The 19,578-nt window shown below is 37.6% G+C and overlaps 1 protein-coding gene across 3 annotated transcripts in view; it reads right to left on the bottom strand.

The window, feature by feature from the left end:
• Window positions 1-13,908, bottom strand: part of N4BP2L2 (NEDD4 binding protein 2 like 2) — a 41,434-nt gene extending 27,526 nt beyond the window's left edge. For 2 of the 3 annotated variants that reach the window (XM_071433947.1, XM_071433948.1), the window contains exons 1-6: window positions 13,676-13,908; window positions 12,555-12,634; window positions 9,989-11,418; window positions 2,810-2,934; window positions 2,317-2,405; window positions 1,895-1,971 (exon numbers count right to left, since the gene is read on the bottom strand). In XM_071433947.1, coding sequence (XP_071290048.1) covers window positions 1,895-1,971; window positions 2,317-2,405; window positions 2,810-2,934; window positions 9,989-11,418; window positions 12,555-12,557 — 1,724 coding nt within the window. In that variant the 5' untranslated portion in view covers window positions 12,558-12,634; window positions 13,676-13,908. The remainder of the gene's footprint in view (window positions 1-1,894; window positions 1,972-2,316; window positions 2,406-2,809; window positions 2,935-9,988; window positions 11,419-12,554; window positions 12,635-13,675) is intronic. The other variant, XM_071433949.1, reaches the window with a different exon arrangement.
• Between the last annotated feature and the right edge of the window lie 5,670 nt (window positions 13,909-19,578).

Genomic DNA, 19,578 nt, shown 5'->3' with positions numbered 1-19,578 from the left:
ACGCTGGAGTGATCATCGCATGTGGCTCATTGTTTTAAATGCTTTTAATTTCTACATTGTGCTAAAGCAGCCCAGGAGCAGCTGCATGTTGAACTAATCACTTGGTGAGTCTTAGCAGTTTTGATTTTATTCACAAAATAGAACAAGGGTAATGATAGAGAAAAAAGTTAACCCTCTAGAAATATGTGGATTTTATAAAGCACTTGACACTTGTGACAGACAAAAAATGAGAAGAGCAAGTCTAAGTCTTTTAATGCCAAATGGTGAAAGCAGAAAGTTATTCAATATTTTACTATCTTAGTACTCCTAGAAAAAAAATTACAGCTCAAGTGCACTGGACATAAAGTGCACACACATCCACAATTGAATGGACTTGTGCATAATCACTTTATAAAAGACAAAGTACTTCTCCTTGCAGAATAAGGCAGGAAAATAAAATCACCAGCAGCAAAATCACATCAAGCGTAGAAACTGATTTAAAAAAGGAAATCAATTTGCTGTATAGTGTCATTTAATACTGGTATCTCCTCTTCAGACATGTCTTCACTCATTCTTTGGCAGCTTTGCTATGCTGAGAGAGCATAAAGTCATCCATCTATCTGAACCAAAGCAGACATACCAGCAAAAGCTCCTAACAGATAGGGGAGGAAGACTGTTTTGCATGGAGGAACACAGAATCTTTTGATAAAAGCTAAAAAACCTATGATCAAAGTTCGGCCACTAATAAATGCTTCCATACTACCCTTTACCACTGCACCCTCAGCAAGTTTGCTGATGAAACAAAACTGAGGATCCTCTCCCAAAGTAACTAAAGAACAAAATGAAAACTTACATCACCACCTTCATTAAATTCACAAAAAATAAAGTTTCCAGGCAATGGGCCTCTGTTTAAATATTTAAAGCAACCAGAACTGCTAAAATATTTCTAGGAATCTTCTAAAAACTGGTAACAGCACTTCACAGTTCAAGGGTTTTGCTCTGGGAAAGATATCAACTTTACTCCTACAATTAATAATTGAACAATAAAATTCAACAGTAACAACACAACAGTTTATCCTGTTGCTTGTTAAGATCATCTGGAAACATGAATTTTCCTGGAAAATTAGTTCTGTTTTGTGTAGTGGAAATCTTAAGTGCCTGATTACTAAGATTCCTAACTTGGCTGTGCTGCATGCCAAACTAGAAAGACTTATTATCATTCTACAGAGAGAGAACTCCATCTCTAGAAACAAGTGAGTGGTAGCTTATGAGCAAAAGGTGAAAACTTTAGAACATTTATAAACCCAATAGAGTCCAAGTCAGTAATGCAAGCATTAGACATATATAAAAATACATGTATTTTGTGCACTGTAGGGGCTACTTTACAAAGCTGAAACAATTAGAGGCAAAGTCAGCTGGATGTATATAAAACAAAAATCAGTGAGAACTCTGTCATCAACTGTGAAGATATTACACTACTTTTCAAACAAAGAAATATCCTTGAGCTGGTTTGATACCTCATAGATTCCTAAAGCAGATATATCTGAGACAAAAAGGACATTAACCAAGAAGAATAAGCAGCTTCCTAAGCACTCTCAGAACCCAGAAGTTCAACGACCCATGTTCAGCAGTACTCTAAGTCACATCTATACATGTCCAATAAAATTTTAATACTGACATTTTGGGCCAACAAGATTGAGCTGGTTTACTTATTTATCCATAAAACTTCCATGTAAATGTATACCTCAAAATGCCTATTTAAATAAAATACATTTCATATTACTGGTAAGGAACTTGAGAAAATATTTTGAATAAAATATAACTTACTGCATATATATTTATGCATTCATATTTATCTGCCTATCTGTCTCTGTATATATATAAAGTACCATGATTTGTGTAAGAGAAACCTTACTTTTCTAGTTCATCAGGATCAAACTTCCACCAAGTATCTGGCTCATGGAATTCCACTCTGTATCCTTTTTCTAGAGCCTGCAGCAAGCAAAGAAATATGTGTGATATATATCATGATCACATAAAACATAAGAAAAAAATAAAAGACAAATATAATAAACAGATGCAGCAGCATACTCTACTGTGGTACTTGCTGAATTTCACTTACACCCAGCCTGTAATTTCAGGCTAAGCAAATTAAATCAAGTCAATTCTTGAATTGATCTAAACCATTGCCACACCAATTACTAATTATTATCAATAAGCAGTCTCTCTTTTTAAAAACTTGATTAAGAATGTTTCTGGACAAAACGTATCAACTTATCCCATGCAGCCAGGGTAAGTCTGAGTCTAAGTTGGTGACAATCATGCAACAAAACCTACCACTTCCACATAAGGCTTCATTTCCCAGGCTTGAGTATTAGTGTTGTCTATTATAACTGGAGATTTTCCCTGCTCCATTGCTTGCTTTGCTGAAATGAAAAATTGTGCAAGTTAATAAACCACACGTAACTCAAACAAAAAAAAAACCTGCCCCAGATTTTCTTTCACTAATCTACTCTGACTGAAACATTCTGTTCTGAGAGAAAGAATACAAGGTACAGGTAGGAATGGAAAGAAGTAGAAACAAGAACCTGATGCCCAAAGAAACAAGGTTATCTATTTTTAAGTCTGAACCTTGTAGAAGTTCAAAATTTAATGTATATATACATACATGAATTAAAGTATAAAAAGCACTTGAAATACTTCTATACACGCTTTGCTAAAACATATATACTCCTTTTCATATAGACTCTTAATACTCATAGATGTTAGGCTACACTTCTATTTCCTCTATATAACACAGCTTAATGGGATGCCTTTTATTCATTCCAACCTCTCTTCCGGTTCCACTCATGGGCATCACCAAGGTGAGCAGCATTATAGGTGTATCCATACTGCTGACGAAAATAATCATCGGTGCTGAGCACAACACCATCACAACTCTGACCAAGCAGAACACTGTTAAAGGAAAACACAAAAACATATTGACTTTTAATTTTTAGATAAACACATTAAAAACTTATAACTAAAATAAATTGAACTGTGACCTATTTCTGAACTTCTTGCAAACTTCAGACAGATTTATAAAAAGCACACCCATATATATTACCAATAATTCTAATCCAAATCAAAGCAATATTTCCTCTCTCTACTATTTCTGTATTTATTGTTTCTTCTCCACTCCCAAGAGATGTTTGTATTCATCTAATTTTACAGCTATATTGCAATAAGTACCTCATAATAATTAAATATATTTGCTAACATTTTCCATCTCAATCCTCACTTGGAAATATGTCTAGAAAGCAATCTGATAATGAGAACTCCCTGTTCTGCCAAATGTAAACCTAGTTTCAGAAAGTCCTTGGCAATTGGTATTTAAATGAAAACCTTATGTAACTGAGACAACAGTACAATTCTGTGTAAAGTCCAGCCTACAGAATAGGTGTAGATTGGACTTTCTTAAGAGACTCCTTGTCCCTTTTTAATTCTATGGTATATTTAAATCTGAAAACAGAACAAGCCCATTAGTGCCACAGAGCATGTGGAGTCCACTGCAACACCCAGATATCTATGGAAATTTAGGCAACTATTCCAGCTCAGAAATAGGCAACATACCCACAGGCTACAAAAACCAAACTGCACTAGCAGTATGTGGGACTGCACTACTGCTGAGGTGGTAGGAACAAAAATGAATTGGCCAGATCCCAAATAACTTAGGGGAACAAAGATATGCTAGTTCTAAGTTACCAAGCTTTCCCATATATATCTGCAGGAAGAGCCACTTGAATGTAATTCCTACACAAGGAATTTGCTGTGTTTTGCCACCTGTCACCAACAACAGGCCTGTTATGGTTGCTTCAGGACAAATAGCAAAGGTATTTGAGAAAGCAGAGCATGATACACTTAAAGTTTAGCTGCTTTATTTGAACACTGATAAATAATTGGTGTTGTTATAAATATTATAAATTTATATTTATATAAATTATAGGTTTTGTTAGAGCCTAGATCTTTCAATAGGGTGTGTATTACACTGGTTTATAAGAGTGCAGAAGGATTAATCATCTATTTTTGTTCTAAATAGATCAAATGGCACCAGTAAATCATACACCACACACAGCAGCAATTTTTTTATCCCTCTTCCTCTCTTGTATAAAATATTTAACAATTTTATATTCATTAAGTTACTTGGCTGTGATTTCAGACATGGCTGAATTCTCTTATTTACAGTATGCTACATTTGCCAATTAATAATGCAAGAAAAACTGGATACATCTTCCACACTCACTCCTAGCGTGCTGAATGTACATACACATATCCTAAAGAAGCATCTGCCTTAATAAAAAAGATAGCAAATAATATCTGGGATTCTTCTATTGGCTGACTAGATGGACACACCTCTACAGTTCCTAGGGGCCTGAGCATCAGATATCTATAGGAATATATGAACTGACAAATCAGCATTAATGAGACACTGATTTTCATTTTTATTTCTAAGAACTGACTCTATTTGTTCATGTTCTGGAGAATAACTCACTGAATTGAATTCTTCTGTTGTATCTTGCAAACATCATTAGTAGCAATAAAGAATTATAGTGACAAGGGTTCAGAAATCTTGCAAACACCTCAACAAAGTGTATTCTTGAAATGGTTTGTTAGTATTCCTTGAAGTTCAGAACACACCACAACTATTAATGGACCAAAATAACTGAAATAATAGATTTAATATAGTAAACTGTATTTGCAGTATTTAAACTTCTAAAATTCAAAGCAGAAAACTATTGGTTGACATCATATGGCATAATTCATTTACCTCTAACATGTACTTGGAAGTAAAATTTTTCCCAGTCCCATGAACCAGAGAACAGAAAGAACAAAAATCATACCTACAGAAAGCATCACTACTATCTAAACCCACAGAAATAATACTTCACTTTTAAGAGATGAAAAAAGAAAAAAAGATAAATGTATTTCCACTGAGAGTCAAATTCCAGGTTAGTCAGTATGTGCACATGGCTTGAAATGAGTAGCATATTATCCAACTGCTGGAATACATCCTTTTCACCCTAAACCTTCCCTCCAAGCAAACACCACCTTTGAATACAGTAGGACACTGAAATTAAAGCAGCTCGCCTACTTTTCCCAGAAATACTACCTGATCGAATAGAAGCTATTATCCAGACATACAAAAATCTCATGTTGAAACCAAAATATTAACTACTCAGCAAACCAATACACATTTTTTCCAATGCATGCACACACACAAATCCTTTTAAAACAGTCCCCAAATATGTATCCTGGTTAGCCTACTTTGATAAATGATTTTATAATAAAAAGACAAATAATTCACCTATTTAAAATAGTTACTATATTGTGGATGAGGAAAAAAGTAGGCAATAACTAAATATAGTTTCAAAATATGCAGCATTACTGAGCTGTGTAAATGCTCCTCTAAAAGCACTGTTTATAACACTGTTAAAATAAATATATAATTAGAAACAACAGCACACCACTGCTTCTACATCCAGCTATAAGCATTAACTCTAACGATTCCCTTCAGAAGATTTCCCTCTGAGGAAAAATGGCCCCAGAGAAAGAGAACTCTCTTTATATGTTACTGGATTTAACTAAAAGCAGACTTCTTAAATGACACCAATATGTGCTCTTTCAATTTCATTAAGCTCTCTTTCATTCAAATTAATGCTTAAGTATTTATCGAGAAAAGGCAAATTGCAACTGCTGCCAAATTCAGTAGCAAAATATTTTAAAAATACAAGTCTCTTTTCCTATAACTTTTACCAGGACTATAAGATCACATTATCATCTACTTCTAATTGTAGCAGACTTTGGTTACTTGGGCTAAAGCTATCACTGCTGGGTATCTGTCCGGCCAAACTGCTTTCTAACATTTTTAACTAAATGCTCAATCTCTTCCAAAACCAAGGAAAAAATAAAGCATTTATTTTTTAAACAAAAGTATTTTGTTATTCCAAGCTTTTCTCTGAGAAGCTTTGAAGAAGTGAAATCTGACAAAGTACATGTGTTTGTTTGCCCTGCAAAACCTTTTTGTAAATCTGCCCAAGGTATACAACTTTAAAATGTCATGTGCATAGCAAATAGTAGTTAAAAGAACTCATGATTCTCACGGCAAACCCAATCCTGAACAGAGCAATCTGGCAGTGGCAGGAAGCTGATTCAGGACCAATACTGCCATTATAAGAACACATTTCTCCCATCACACAAATGGCAACAAAAGGAACAAAACTGGCCTAAAATAGGAGGACATGGGAAGCATAGTGGTATAAACACTGGAACAAGCAACTTGGTACTGGCAGTAGAGCTAGGAAACAGGGCCAAGGAAGAGTGAAGCAGAGGGAAGACATTGGCATAATGAAGTTGGGAGGGAAATAATACCACTGACTGAAACAGGGAGAAAATGAATCTGGGAATAAATGGGATGAGGACTGGAGATCAAACTGAAGAATTCAGCTTAGTATTTAGAAGCAGATATGGAATTAGTGAGCACAGACCAAAAGCCATGACTGGATATGAACAGGAATACAAAAATGGAAATGGATAGTTAAGAAACAGATTTCGTATGAGCCTCAGTGGCTAGGATTGCCTAAGTCAGATGGACACAGGAAATAAATCCATGAGATGAGGGGAGCTCCCCAATGAGCCAGAAATGGCTGATGTTATGATCATATTTAAGGCAAGTAAAGGCAATGACCCGAAGAACTAATGGCTGCTCAAGCTCATCTAAGCTCTGTCCTGGAAACAATGGAGTGCATCCTCAGAATCTATTTCCAAACACGTTAAGAAAATTAGGATAACCAAGAACAGCCAGTGTGGGGTTTGCAACAGACAAGCCATTCTTTACTGACCAGAATGCACTCTGATGAAACAAGTGCATTTGTCAATGAGGACCAAGTGATGAATGCAGCATACTCAGAAATTATCAAAGCTTCCAACATCATCTCCCAGCCAGTAACAAGCAGAGAACAACAAAGGATTTAGTAAGATCACTTTTTCAGTATCTTCATCATAAACCTGGATGATGAGGCAGAGAACTTACAGATGACACCAGATTAGCAGTGATGCTCAACACTGAGCTGAACAGTGAGGCATCTATCCAGAAGGCCACAGAAAAACTTGAGAACTGAGCTAAGCAAAACATCAGGAAGCTCAACAGAGAAAGAGTAAAGCTCTACAAATGATGAAACCTAAGCCTCAGCACAGGCAGGAAAGTGAGTGGTTGAGCAGCTCTGTTGAAAGGAGTCTGAGGATTACAGTGGACATCAAATAAGATGAGTGAATGGTGTACCCTCACCAAAGGCGGGGCAAATCACACCCTGGGCTTTAGTAGAGGAAGCGTGGGCAGTAGATCACCTAAGAAGATACCACCCACACTTTACCTGGTTCTTGTGTGGTCAATTCTGAAATACTGTATCTAGTGTGGGACTTCCCAATTCAAAAGACATGCTGAAAAACATGGGAGGGCTGAACAGATGGCTACCAAGATGGCTACAGGCATACAACATCTAAGGAGAGGTTAATAGCAGCTGGGCTTGTTTAGTCGGGCAGTGGAGACAGTAAAAGCCCTGATGTCAACCTATTACAGTGAATAAACCTCCCCCTTATCAGGAGGGAAACTGCAAAGAACATGAGCCACATTCTACCACGTAACAACACATGTTATAACACAGGACATGCAAATTATGTCTTCAGAACATCATTTTGGAGATTAGGAACAACTTCCTTATTTAGGTGGTTTGTACTGCACTAGAGAAGTTTGATGAGACCATAGAAATGTCTGAGGCATTTTTAAGCTCAGGCCTGACAAAGACATACCTGACCCAATCCAGCATGGTGACAAACCTCCTCCAAGCAGAACAATGAACTAGTTCACACCCACTACTCTCTTCCAAAAAACATGCCCATAATTCCAACTATTTAGTTGGAATGGAAGAGTCAAAACAAAAAATAAACTTCAGTGGAAGATTCAAGACAGACACAAGTCAAGTTTGTGAGCAGGAAGAAAAGTGTCTGTACTTAAAAACCCTTACTCAGCGCAAAACACAAATAGAAATTTGGTATTCCAAGGTCTCGCTACTGGCTCTGCTGTCATTTCCAACTTGGGAAACCCACTCACAAGATACACCTCATTCCCCTCTAGTGCTGATCCACACAGACAATGCCAGTTTTCTGCTTTTCCTTCACAGTTATTTTACTGGCACAAATAGTAAAGGTTTGTCTGCAGCTGCCAAAAATGCAAATATCTGCAAAGATACCTGTGGGTACTAATATGGCATCAGATATAACATCATTGCTGTCCTAGGCTACGCTGCAGAACTCTGTGATGTTACACAGAAAAACATGTTCAAAACATGTTTATTAAGACTTAACTAATAATAAAGGTATTTTCCCCATCAGCACGCATTGATTCTGGGATGTTTCTTTCCCAAGGATATCCAAGACCCATGATTTCATGGGAATTAACAACTGCAACCAAGCATTAAACATATGAAACTGCATGTAATTGAAGACACTGGAAAGCAAGCCCCATGCTGTTCAAATTCTGCACTCACTTTTGGTAACTATTCTTAACCTTGATCTCATAGTGCCCATTTTCCCATCTGCTAAACAAAATTAGTAACTGATCTCACAGTCAGTTGAGAGATGAAAAAAAGCACAAATACATGTTCTTAAAAACCTGAAGATACTTAAAATTGTTTAGATTATATGAGTCATATATTTGGAGAAAGATTTAGAGACAATTTAGCACACCAAACACGGAAAACAAATATATTTCGTATCTTCATATTAAGTTTTATCCAATCTCTAAACTGAATGAGGCAGCATTTTTTCCACAGGGTTATTTTTAAAATGTTTTATGTTGCCTTCACATATTAAAGGAATTACTGCAGTAATAACAAATGAGGACATGCAGCTTCAAAAATGCAGGCTTGCAAAATACAGCAATCAGTAACTATAAAAAAATTATCGCAAAAACAACTGAAACATGTAAAAAAAAACCCTATTAGAGATTTCTAGTTGTAATATGTCTCCTAAACACCAGGAAAAAATCCACTAATAGAATGTTAAATAGAATGTTACTCCTTTACATTAAAAAAAAAAAAAAAAAGAACATGATGACTGTGTCTATTCTACAGACTCCTCACAAACAACAGATGATAACTACAGAAGACATCCTGTGATGTAGTTTCTGGATGAAACTCAATCAGTAAGTACTGTTTCAAAAACTTCTTTTTTTATATACACAAGACAAACTTACTTTCACTTAATACAGGTACCATCTGCGCTCTGTCCACTTTCTGTACTTTTTAAAATAGGCCAAAAAACCACAAAGGGAAAATCCAAGTTGGAGATATTACCTGTTTTTAACCTTGTCAGATTTCAACAAGTATATTTGGAAGAAAAAATAATGTTTTTATTGTGCGTTGTTCACAAACAAGGAAGAGTAATTGACAGACCATACTATGAAAAAATGGAATGAGATAATGCTCAGTTTCTTCAATTCACCAAAACCAGGTATTTTCAGGGTAGCAGCATTCTTCTAATGGCCTTTGAAAATTTTTACATGGGCATGAGAAAGGACTTCTGGTTCAGTCAAATTAACATTGTCAGACTTGATGGAAGGTTTTTTTTAAATTAGGGAATTTAAGAATTAAAAAAAAAAAGCAGCAGACTATCACATACTAGTATGAAAATTTCAGAATAAAAGACTATGCAACTTAATGGATGCTCAACATTTTAAATTTAACACAGAAGAGCTCCTGGTCATCAAAACTCTGAGGGAGACAAAACCTCCAAGTAAATATTTTTAATATTTATGGTCACTTGCACTCTTTAAGTACAAATGACAGCTTTAAACTACTGCATTTTAAGAGTCTAATTTACAAACTAAAATGTTTCCTTAGTGTTTACAGATATATTTAAAATTCTTAAAAAATTTTACTTGAATGAACTTCTCAAGCTTTAAGTCTTCACTTACCGAGAAAGTGTGGATTTCCCTGAACCTGGTAGGCCTCTTAGGATTAGAAGCAATTTCTGTGAACAACTGAATTTTTCTTCAGATAACTGCAATGAAGAAAAGTTGTGCATTCCTTCTGTACTGTCAGCTTTTGGATCATTCCAACGCTCTTCTCTGGTTTCACAGAAACCATTACTTTGGAGTCCATTCTGATCATTATTCCCATTCCTGAAGACCTGAGTATTATGGATGTCAGTATGACCAGAATAGTTGGTATTTTGATCAAGCAATGGACCATGACTGCTGATATCAGTATTTCCATAGTAACTTTCATAAGGAAATCCCCCATTCTGAGGAGGGGGAACATTTGGGATTCGAGGTGGGGGATCAAATATCTGAAAATGGGATTGGTGGCTGAATCTAGGAGGAAAAGGTCCCTGAGGTTTCTTGAAAGATGCTCTAGTCTGCCAAGCAGGTCTGAATTCAGGCACTGAGCAGTTCCAAGTATCTACTTGGCCATTAAAGGTATTTTCAGTTTTCCAGCCACCTGTTTCCGCAACTAACTGCTGCTCATTGTTTGTTTTCTGACTGTTCTGTTCCCCCAAAGAACACTGTCCATTCTCATAAAATGGGTGTGGACTGCCCAAAAGTACAGGTTGATAATTTTCTTGTGAGCTCTGACTAGAGTTAAATGGAGAGTGTTGTTCCTCAGAAATTTCAGTTTCTTTTTCCTGAACATTAGTATCTAAATTTTCATTTTCCAGCTGGTGAATTTCTTTATAGAACTGATCCAGCTGATCATCTATTTCTGGTACAGTGGCAGAAACAGCCTGCATCTTCTTTGCCTCCTTTCTTTTACATCTGTTTTCACATAATTCATTCTCATCTCCTCCAGTGTTCCTACATTCATTGCAATTGCCAGATTTGTCCGGCTTGTTACTTTTGGCAGGCTTGTAAATAGGTCCTATAAAATCTTTGCTTGTAAAAAAGTCTTCATCTGATTGATTTCTATTTATTGAGAATGACACACTGCTTTTTTCAGTATTATCTTCACCACCATTATTTGTAATAAAAGGGTCCTTCTCTTCTTCAACTTTAGAGTAATTCATTGATGTAAAAGGAGGATTTATATTCTGCCCAGTTTCTAAATCAAATGGCTGACTAAGCACTGGATTATTTTCAGGGAGAACTTCATTCAAAGATCCCAAGGCACCAGAAGGTATTTTCTCTTGCTTCTGCATTTCATGTTGCCCTTGGTTATCTAAGGCACACGTAGGTATCCAACCATTTGATTTTCTCTCAACATTCACTTTCTTCTGAGTACCTTTGTTATCATCATCAGGGAGTTTCTCACAAGCCCCTTCTGTTGACTTCATTCTTTTAGAATACGGCTCAATTCCGATTTCATCCTCGCACTCCAAGAGCCTGACTGTATTTTCAGCATGAAGCATCTTAGGAAAAAGAATGAATACATTACCAGCATGCACATTTTCAAAGTAAAGTATAAAAAAGCTGAAGTTACTCAGGCCTATGACATCACACTGTCCATGGTCTCAACTAGAATGTATTCACCCAGAAGAAAAACACACATCACCTACCACAAGTATGGTTTAAACTAGACTGCTACATTACTTATTGCTCATCTCTAGTAAAAAACATTAGTGCTGTATCAGTCGAGCAGTCACATTTGATGATATGCCTTAAATAACTTACAAATCAAGCTTTTAAAATGTGACTGTTTGAAAAAATAATTACATCAGCAATCTCTGAATTATGTTACTACTAGCTGTTATTTCGCCAAGTGTTTGAAATCTCTTTTAAAGATAAGGATATGCCAATTTCCAACGCACAAACTGATGTCTGAGATCACTACTAATACACCAACAAAATGCAAATACTTCAACCATGAGGATTGTTTTCTGTGGCATGAACTGAAGTCCACTAACTCATTTAGTTAACCAATCAAAGAGGTTCTGGGTGGCATTTGCAATTCAGAATAAGTCAAGTAAGACCTAAAATCAAAGCTGCAATCTGTTGTTATGGTTCTGGTTTTGGAACTACTAAGGACTTTTGTTAGGGACCAAGAGCATTTGCTTGCATGTCTTCTAAAATTAAACACACACATACACAAAAAAAAAAAAAAAGATCCCTGTCCCAAATAGATTACATTCTAAGAACTAAACCACTAAGTTCTAGACAGGTTCAGAGACAAGCTGTTACAAAGCAAGATGGCACTAACCACTATGCCATTATCCATCTATTAGTCTGAATTTCTTGGATTTTGAAGTCTACACAGTATGCAATAAAGAGGAAACCCTTCCCCACCAAATAAATGCAGTTTCAAACGCAAAAGAACACATTTCTCCTACTGGAAGGTTTATTCCAGTGTTTTCTGAAACATTTCAACTTTCCACGACTAAATATTAACAAAGTGCCACCCATTCATCCTGGATAGGAAAATAATTGTCTCCTTTATCTGAAAAGGATCTGTAGGTAGTATTATGGGAAGATTTGTAAGTAGCCATTATCCCAACACATTCACTTACAAAACTCACAAGAAAAGGTGTTTAGACACTTTATCACCTACCATCCAAAGGAAGAGAAACGTGCCATTCTCAATCTCAAACTGGCTAAACCAAGGAGATGTTACTGTCCGCACTTTAGTACCTGGAAGAAAGCATTACTGTTAGAAGGGGAAGAAACATGGCCGTGCAACTCTCTCTCTTCCTCAGAATTGGTACCATGGTCTCTCCTCCTCTCAAGATTTATGTGTTGTATGCATGCCCTCAGCTTCTTCACGCTTCATTTCTGTCTATTAGAAAGCAAGTATGGCATTAGTACTATTCACTGAGTCTATCCCCATCTAGAAAAAAAATGTCCTGCTTCCTCCACAGTACTGGGGTAAAAAAGTAACTTCATTAGCTTCTGTGTCCTCATCTTCTGGGATGATGTTTAAGCAGACCCCATTCATGATGGTGAATTAAAATAGTAAACCTGTGAACATTTGCTGTATGACAAGATCTCCAGTGACAGAAAATGCTGCTCTGTGACTGTCCCACGTAGGAATATTCTTTCTTGCTAATCTCTAACAGACTGTCCCTTGCTAACCTTGGAGACAGTGAAGCTGCACTCAAAAGCACATCTGCCTGCGTCCTTGGAGAGGACAGAGCAAGTATGCTCAAGGAAAATGCAGTCTCTCTGACACTCTCACCCCCTGAATGGGAAAAGTCCGGGTCTGTATCATTTCTGTAAAGAACTGGTTGTAAGCACTGAACCTGAGCCGGCACACAGGGATGCCAGACTTATTTACCACTTTAACTGACCTGCGAAACATCTAGTAGATTCAATCAATTAACTAACTCAAGGCCTTGAACTCCACCCGCATAATACCTTTCCCAAAAGGAAAAATCAGGCCTATCTGCCAGAACCTACAGACAGGTAAACTGGCTGGCTCTCCTCGCACGGTGGTACGGCGCTCACGGGGCGCACAGCCCAGCACCCCTCACTCGGCACAGCAGCCGGGGGCAGCAGGCGCAGCTCCCACACCGGGCTGGCAGCGGCGTGTCCGAGGCGAAGGCACGGCCACCGGCCTGACGGCTCGGGGAGCTGGATCAGCCGCCCCGTCCCTCCTTTTCCCCACGGTGCAAAGCCCACTCCTCTTCCCCACACACAAACACTTCCCTCAGCGCCGCGCCCACGTCACACAACCTCAGCAGCCGCCGGCTCCTGCGCGCGGCCATCCCTACGCCGCCCCTTCCCCGCCCGCTGGTGGCACAGGTCGGTGGTAGCAGCGCTGGCGGCGGAGGAAAAGCGGCTTGGCCGAGCAGCAGCCACACGCGGGGGAGGACACGAAGCTCAAGGCCGCAGCTCCGACCCCGCACGCCCAAAATGGCGCCGCCTCCCGCTGCCCCCTCACCCCGCGCGTGGCGCCGCGAGGGGCGGAGCCTTCCCCCCCACGGCGCGCGCTCTGCCCGGCGGGAAGAGCCCGGCGGGAAGAGCCCGGCGGGAGGAGCCCAGTGGGAGGAGCCCAGTGCGAGGAGCCCAGTGCCAAGCCCGGAGGTGGGATTTGTCCTGCTTTGCCTTCCCTCGGGGCTGGCTGCTCTGCCTGTCGGGACGTCTGCTTTAGGGGGCGCCCTGCTCTGTCACGGAACGTGAGCTGCAGTCCGGTGAGGACTGTTCCTAGTTTAAAAGCCGCCCAGGTTTCTTAGACGTGTGTTGTACTTAACGTGGATTTGCAACTTTCCCTCCTGCATGTGTGAAAAATGCGTATTTTATGATTGGCTTTTCGCAAATATTAGAATGAATATTATATGTGTTGTGTAAGAAAGTTATGCTGTGTTAATTCTCTTAAGTAGTGTGTTAAATATAGTTTTGGGTTATAAAAATTGTTAAAATAGAAACTATGCTATGTAAGATACTTTTTTTAAAGAAAGGACTCGCAGCGAGATAGCAGCCACAGGACACCTCAATCTTTCAGAGAAAAAGAATTTATTGCCCTCTTAGCAGAAGAAACGAACTTCTTCCCGCCTCGAAGGCACTGTTAGGATTGAGAGGAAGAAGTTGATGATGACCAGACAGAATCCTGTATTTGAATGGAATTTATGCATCATGTACGAAGTGTATGAATATGCAACAGGCTATTGCTTTTAAGGGTTAATCCTCTGTTAACGGGTGTCCTTTTTCGGGCTCATGCTGCCCAGAAAAAGGTACCCGGACGTCCGTAACTCTTTGTCTCTATTGTCTCATATTGCCCTAATCCAAATTGTCCAAATTATTATTACTCTAATTGCATTGCTATTTTTATAACCGTTTTATTACTATTAAACTTTTAAAATTTTAAAAACAAGTGATTGGCGTTTTTCACATATGTATAAAATAAAATTTTAATATGACCCGACTACTTCCCCCCCCCCCCCCCCCCCCCAAAATCTTGTGATACTATGCAAGGCAAACCACATTTTTCCTAAAAAACCCCTCAGGCTTGTAACAGTAATTCCCCAAATTTCATTAGTGCACACAAGAGCTTCAGTAAGCAATGCGCCCATTCTAAATACCTGCAATATTTATTCTTTCACATAACCCAAATGGATTATGCAGGTTTTAAAGTATATGATTAATAAAGTCACTGAAACTAGTTTATTTGCTATAAAAAATAGAAAGAGAACTGGTCAAATCCACTGGCCAGGCATTCCTTCCGGTTAACCCTGTAACCAAAGCATAGTCTCCTTTCCTGTGCCAGGTGATGGGCTTGGTTTTTTTGGAAGGTATGGATGTGTCTTTGGTAGCATTTTAATCTAGATCAGAAGTGAGCTGTTGAAGTGAATCTCCCAGTTTGCCACTATTTTTCATCTCTAGTAGCAATTATGTGCTTCCCTACACAGGCTATGTCATGCAACACCCAAGCTAACCATTAAGAGAGAGTAAGAGTGCTACACATGGACATTTTGGAGGTAATATCTGGAGATCAGAGCTCTCAAGCATTCATGTTGTGCATGTAGTAATTGTCTCAGATGTATTTAATTTGGGGAGTTCTCCCATTACTTGTACCTAATTAAATAAGCCGCATGTTACAAATGGCAGAACCCTAATGTCATTTTTTTCAACCTCATTGAGTATAATGAAATAGACTTTCCCTGATGATCCTGTTACAGCTGCTACAGCTCCTATGTGGGAAGTCTCTTGCTTGAGACAAAGCTGCAAATAATTCCCCCATATTCCTTGTCCTGCACTAGATCATAAAAAAAGTTCCATTGGAAACATTGTTAGGAGAAGCTGATAGGGTAGGAAAAAGCAGGGTCCAAGAGGCTGAACACTGTAACAGTGAAAATACTTACAAAGAAGTGTTAAGAGATGATGTTTTTTCTTTGTTTTCAGAGAAGTCTGAATTTTAAAATTTCATTTTTACATATGTTTAGAAAGTTACTCAATGCTGCCATGTACCACTACTATGTGTCACCCAAACCACGCTTCCTGTAACATGCACCTATGATTGTGGTGGAAGTGTCTCACAGAGGTAAAAAATCTTAGAGTGAGGTAGTGTTATTGCATAGACAACAAGATATGAAAAAATATCTGTTCCTGTGTTCCTAGACATTTATTACATCACCTTCATATCAGTTGGTGAATTGTAGGCTTTAACTGATCTAAGAGGAGAGTGAAAGGAAAATTTTTGACTTTATGTAATGAGATTTTGATTCAGTTTTCCAAGTGACTTATAAGTTTAAGTTGATTTGAACCTTACACATCACAATCAATTTCTTTTCATATGGGAAGTGAGTAAAGAGTTTTGATGTTGTGGAACTTGAGTGTTTGAACTTGCAAATGGAGCATTTTCTCAGAGCAGTTTTTGCATTTGATTTCCTACATTAAAAAGGGAAGATGGCAACTGACCAATTTGGAGGATGAAGGATCATCCTGATTCCTTTATGGTTCACTGGTACAGTTGATGCTTTAAATGCAATGCAGACATCTCCGATACTTGTACCAAACTAATTTGTTGCACTGCTTTCTTCTGCATGGGCCTGGTTTCAGGTTCAGTAGGAAAAAAAGCTTTCAGGTGCAATTTCGAATTACAAGTAAACCACACTAAAATGAAACTACTGCCAGAGAAAAATGCTTTTGCTACTCCTTCCTGCCCATGGTGTTGCCTAATTGCTGTCCTGCCTCCTCTAAACTCGTGGCTTTTGCTCTCGTTTGAGAACTGGGTATTTTTGATAAAAACATCATACTATTCTGTTGTGTATGGAAAGGTTTCCATTAAATTTGCTTCCAGAAACATTTTAGATAAAACTTTCCAAAATAACTCAGCATAAAGAAGATAGCTGGCATAAAAAATATTAACACAGAAAATTAAATATTTGTTAGTGAAACAATAAATGCCTGTGTTATGCCATTTAATATAAAAGATCAGGCAAATTTCAGATAGACAGAATGATGAGACTCCATCTGTTATTAAAAGAGAAAAAAAAATTACCCAACGGGCACTACTTGAGATTGACTTTTGTGTTTAAGGGTTAATATAGAATGATAGCTCAATCATTTAGACCTTGTGATCTCGTTATCAGACTTGACATAGCAGAGTGCTCTTTCTTCTAATAACACTTAAATATAGCATCTATTTGAGTTCAAGTGGACTAGTTACAGACTTAGAAATACTGTTGCATAATTCTTTGACTTTAAATCAAGCTATCTCTAGGGAGAAATTCTGGTGAACTTTAAGAGAACTGGTTTATTCAACAAACCAGGAATGTTGCTTGCCAAATTGTTTTTCTGAAGCTTTTATATGACAAAGAGGAATTCTGGTATGCAAATGTCACATCATAGTTTCAGTGGTAAAAATACAGTAAGAGCTTTTTGCTTATTAATTTTCACAGATAATATGGAGGTTTTTATTTTCAAACTTCAACTTGAAAATTAACTTAAGAATTAGAGTTTTAATAAAGTTATAAATTTTTACAAACAAAAAAAATTATTCCAGGTAGCCTGCTGATTATGTGAGATAGGACTATTATTTTATATATTCAACAGATTGTAGCAAGTGATGTTTAAGTCATGGCTAGATTAATATTTCTTTTGACTATGATATAACTACTTTGTAATTTAAATATTGTTATTTGATTCCCTTCTGGTACTGGATGAATCCTTTTGGAGATAAAAATAGTGGGGCAAGAATAAAAGTAACAACTAGTTAGTTTATTTTGGAGGTTCTTAAAATCTTTCATTTAATTATTTTTATCTGAAATCTGCAGGATACATAGACTTTTTCTTGATAGTGAGGCATAATATATAATTCATAATACATGTTCTACGATTTAAGTCTCAAGTGCTGCAGCAAAACAGTACTAAAAGAATGGAAGAGATTTAACTTTTAAGACAGAGCGCTCTAGACAATATAACAACTGCTGGCCCACAACAAAGCTGAGATTTTGGGTTGTGAAAGCCAGCCAAGGAAACGGGATTCTGAACAATTCATGTCTTTCAAAGTAGAGCATGGGGAGTTTCTAGGAAGCTGACACTCAAGGTGAAGGTCCAGTCATTGCTTAGTCTGCGGGACTCTCTAAATAGCATCTCCCATTTACATGAAAATGAAGGAGACTGAGCGGAAATTCAATGGGACATTAAAGTACGTAGCTTTAAACAGAGGGCAGACAGGGGAATGGTAAAAGCAAAAAGTGTGCATAGAAGAAAGCAAGCACCAGATATAGCAACTAAAAATACCCAGCATTTTACGGAGGACAATATGTTCAAGTATTTAATGCTTAATATACTAATTTTTAAGCAAGAGGAAAGAAGTTATCAAACACTATGAAAGTTTAGTGCTACTTGCTTAGTTATGTCCATATTAACATCCTCTTGGTTTGGTCAAATTCTTGTTCATTTTAGCCACTCAGCTTTAACCTGAAATTACTTTTATTTGATTTCTTAAAGCTGAACTACTGAGATGCTCACTTTACAGATACAACTTAGAGCAGAAATTCTTAATTTTTCCCATTTTGTTATGCTAACGCCATTGCTTAAGAATATGCAAGTTATGTACTATCCTCTCCCACCTCCTATCCTAATTCTCAATTAAGGATGGAGAGCACTTAAATCAATTCTAGCTAACTCAGAGGAGAAACTAATTTAATTCACTGACAAACTGAGCTAATCACCAGGGAAAGAAAGACTGGTACAGGCTCCCAAAATACTAATTCACTACTGTATTCACTACTGTCATACCTATCTGCAAGGCACCAAGGGAAGAATAATTTTTTCCCCTTTCTGCTGTGATTTTTTAGATGCTGGCTTCCATAGGTTATATTCGTGCTAAATTGTAGGAATACATTGTGCAAATGTGGTCAGCAAAAAGATTCCATGACATTTAGCAACAAAACAGCTGTTAAGTCATACTAGAATTTAAAGAAACTATTAAAAACCCCAATGACATACTTAGAAAATGAAAGGTTTGTGTATTAATGCTCTCTAACCTATTCCTATCAGATGGCAAGATGGTTTGATTTGTTGAGTTAAGACATAAAGGATGCCCTGCTTGGTAGCAAAATATGCACCATCACTTCCTGACTGCAGTGAAGAGACAGTTTCTGTTTTAGGACATTAAAAATCTAAATAATGTTTTTGCTTCTGTGGCTATTGTAACATGAAGCATTTTATTGTTCTCTTCCCATGCATGCCTCCAACTAGGCAATGATCTCTTTAGGAAGAAGTCAGAGATAAAGATACATCTACAGCTGATTGGTGAGGACATGTTTAGTAGGTCATTTAATCTTAGTGGTGTCCCAGTATAGCTATTAACTAGTTAATGAAGGAAGCAGATGAGTAGGTGGAGTTGAAGGCTTTCTGCAGTCCTCACCCTGAAGAATAACATCACATCCTCATATCCTCTCTAGTTTTGTTCTTGTTGGTTTTTGTTTGGTTTGGTTTGCTTGTTTTTGTGAAATTTCATATAGTGCTTAATGACTCTTGTGTTCCTGTTAAAAAACAGCCCCAAGACAGGCATAAATAGATATTTCTGGTGGAGTCAGACTTGTTAACACTAAGATGAAAGTAGTACTTTTAAAGTTCAAAATTTATATTGCACATATACTGAAGCTAATAGATTCTGAGCATCACTG

Source organism: Agelaius tricolor, unplaced genomic scaffold, assembly GCF_023055355.1.
Source record: "Agelaius tricolor isolate 1412-34295 unplaced genomic scaffold, bAgeTri1.0.p SCAF_9, whole genome shotgun sequence".
Classification (NCBI taxonomy): domain Eukaryota; kingdom Metazoa; phylum Chordata; class Aves; order Passeriformes; family Icteridae; genus Agelaius; species Agelaius tricolor.
The sequence above is the reverse complement of the archived record's forward strand: the minus strand, read 5'-3'. Positions and strand labels throughout refer to the sequence as shown.